At 28.0% G+C, this 2,931-nt stretch overlaps 1 protein-coding gene across 1 annotated transcript; it reads right to left on the bottom strand.

Annotated features, from left to right (window-relative positions):
* Nucleotides 1–1,392: 1,392 nt before the first annotated feature.
* LOC108466055 (actin-depolymerizing factor-like) lies at nt 1,393–2,367 on the bottom strand. The gene is made up of 3 exons (XM_017766426.2): nt 2,222–2,367; nt 1,821–2,086; nt 1,393–1,709 (listed from the first exon to the last, which is right to left on the bottom strand). The coding sequence occupies exons 1-3, from the start codon at nt 2,222–2,224 to the stop codon at nt 1,559–1,561; spliced, it is 420 nt and encodes a 139-aa protein (XP_017621915.1). The 5' UTR covers nt 2,225–2,367; the 3' UTR covers nt 1,393–1,558.
* Nucleotides 2,368–2,931: the final 564 nt, after the last annotated feature.

Genomic DNA, 2,931 nt, shown 5'->3' with positions numbered 1-2,931 from the left:
TAGGCCTTAGGGATTTTCCAATTATTTTAGTGTTGTTAGTTTTTCTTTTACTCATAGGTCAGTCAATTGTGTTGCACATTACTTAGCACGTTGGCTGACGGATGGGAATGTTGCTTTGGAGTTCAGTTTGGACTATCCGAATTTCGTCCATCTGTTGGTGTTGGATGATACTTTATGATATAATATAGTAGGGTCTGTTTCTTTAAAAAAAAAAAAAAAAGATCTAAAGTTAAAATGTTTATAAAGAAAAAAAAAAATATTGTGAAGTTACTTATGTACATTAATCAAAATAGGGGTGAGCATCTGATCAAATTGAGTTGAATCAAGTGAAAAAAGTTCGAGTTAGTTTAGTTGACAAATCTTATTTTATCATTGTAACTTGATTTGAATTTTTTCAAATTGAATCAAGTGGAATGATATTCAAGTTGACTGAATAAATTTATTCAAATTAAATTAAAAACATTAAACCTTCCATATATTGATATTTTGTTGACAATATGACTAAATTCTAAATTAAAAGAACATAAAATACAATGTATATTTGATAACCCTTTTAAACAAAATAAGAGAAAAAATAGATAATTAGTATTATAAACTTGGTTTGATTATTTACTTGTTTAAGGACTCAAATTTATCATTTTAATTTTTTTATAAAAACTATAATTTAGGGTTTTTATATACTTTTAAGATTATTTAGGTAATTTTTAATATACATATTTATAAAATTTTAGAAAAAATAATATATAAATATTTTGAATTTTATTATTTTGAGAGACCAATTTGCACATATTTGAAACTAACAATGACCCAAAGGATATTTACATTAGTTTGTTATTCAAGTTATTAGAATTATTTAAGTTGTAAAATTCAACTCGACTTGTACTCGAAAAATCTAATTATTTATTCGAGTTAATTTGAAAAACTAAAAACTCAAATAACATGATTCAATTAACTCGAAATTAAAAAATACGATTTTCAGTTCAAATCTAATTTTGTTATCCACTAAATCAAAATTATATACATAATTTACTTTAAACATATATATATATATCTATAATATATAACAAAATATATATTTCTTTTTTGAGGAAATGTAACAAAAATATAGATATTATAGATATATTATGCCTCAAAATTATTTATCTAAGGTTAGCAGAATGATTTGTTAATTTCACTCAATTGGGCATTGTTGTCAATGTAAGAAGACGAGAGTTTAAGTGCGTTGAAGTATATTATCCTCTTATTTATGAGTTTGGGAGGAACTATAGATAATTTTAAATATTTTGTCAAAAATAACAAATATGATCAAAATATATAACAAGACCATTAAAAAGAATTATACTAAATAAATTTAAGCATAACTCACAAGCTTAAAATAAAATTTGAAGAGTAAGAAGCAAAAATTATATATTTTAATATATATTTCAAATCCCCCTCTTTTGACACCCAAATTTACTAATTAAATTGACCATTTTATGGCAATTGAGGAAAAAAAAAAAAAAAGAGGCTCCCCAAAGCAAAGTGCAGAAAGATTAGAACGATGATAAAAAAGAAGAATTTAGAAAGCTCGCTCTTTGACAATATCAATACTCATTTCACTTGCATCGGTTGCTTGCAATTCAACTTGAACACCATCCAACTCTCTTCTGAATCTATCTTTAGAGCTCGCATACAACATTTTGCTCCTCACCCTTGATGTATCAGGAGACCTATACAATAACAAACATAAAAAATTATGACCACAGAGATTAAACTCGAGACTGGTGTCAATTCAACACTTAGATACGGATTATATTTAAAAAGAGTTGAGTAGGGCGAACCATGCAATGAAGAAGATTTTGCTTTTCTGGACATTTTCGTCGGTAGTGAAGTCGAAATCAAAGACAGCGTAACGACACTCGTTATGAGGCAAACAAGCACTGAAGTCGTCGTATTTTTCTTTAGGTCCACCGAGTTTTTCAACCATGACCTGTTGAATGTTCTCTTCTATTTTGAAAACGATGAACCTGTAGCTTCTTTTGGCCTTTAGTTCCAAGAACCTCATCTTGCATTCATCGTTAACTGCCATTCCGGATGCTGAGTTCGCCTGCTCATAAAGCCATGGATTAAATTACTTCTAAAAAAACACTACTATGAGTCATAATAAAAAAACATCATCAATGAGTCATAATAAAACAACATCATCCATCTCCATTGATAAGAAATCTGAAAGTAAACATACCATTTTGGTGTCAAATGAGGCAAGAGGGGGTGGTATTGGGAGAAAGTGAAAGGGGGAGAGGGAGCCAGAGGCTGAATGATGGGTGCGGAGAGTTAAAAAGAGAGGAGAGATCCTTGTTTTTAGGGGTTATGAAAGGTTCAAAGAAATCATACAATTTTGAGGGCAAATTTAATGGTTTTGAAGTGTTGGTCAATATTTGGATTTTGATTTAGTCCACAAATTAATTGCCATATGCTTTTTTTTTTTTGTCAAATTTGTGGTTTATCCAAAGGTGAAATTCTGTCATTAGTCACAATACTTTGCAAAAGTTATGGATTAAATCCTTATACATTTATTTGGTCATTTTTAGTCCATGTACTTTTTAAATTTTAAAATTTCAATCCTCACCAAATAGTAATTATTAAATTCATTAAGTAAAGTTTTGCTATCTCTAAAATCCAATGTGCCAAACATGTTATCATATGTGTAATATTATGCCAACTTGTTATTTTCACATATAACTCACTAAAAATCCAGTTAATTGATTAATGATTATCATTTGCGTCAAGACTAAAATTTTAAATTTCAAAAAGTTTAGAGACTTAAAATGATCCGATGGGGTAAAATTGACTAAATCCATACATATACACATAGTATATGACTATTAATTAAATTTAACCAAACAAATTTAACTGCTACTATTTGGATCAAGACTAAAATTTCAAATTTTA

This window comes from Gossypium arboreum, chromosome 8, assembly GCF_025698485.1.
Source record: "Gossypium arboreum isolate Shixiya-1 chromosome 8, ASM2569848v2, whole genome shotgun sequence".
Taxonomy (NCBI): Eukaryota; Viridiplantae; Streptophyta; class Magnoliopsida; order Malvales; family Malvaceae; genus Gossypium; species Gossypium arboreum.
This window is presented reverse-complemented; position numbering and strand designations above follow the sequence as displayed.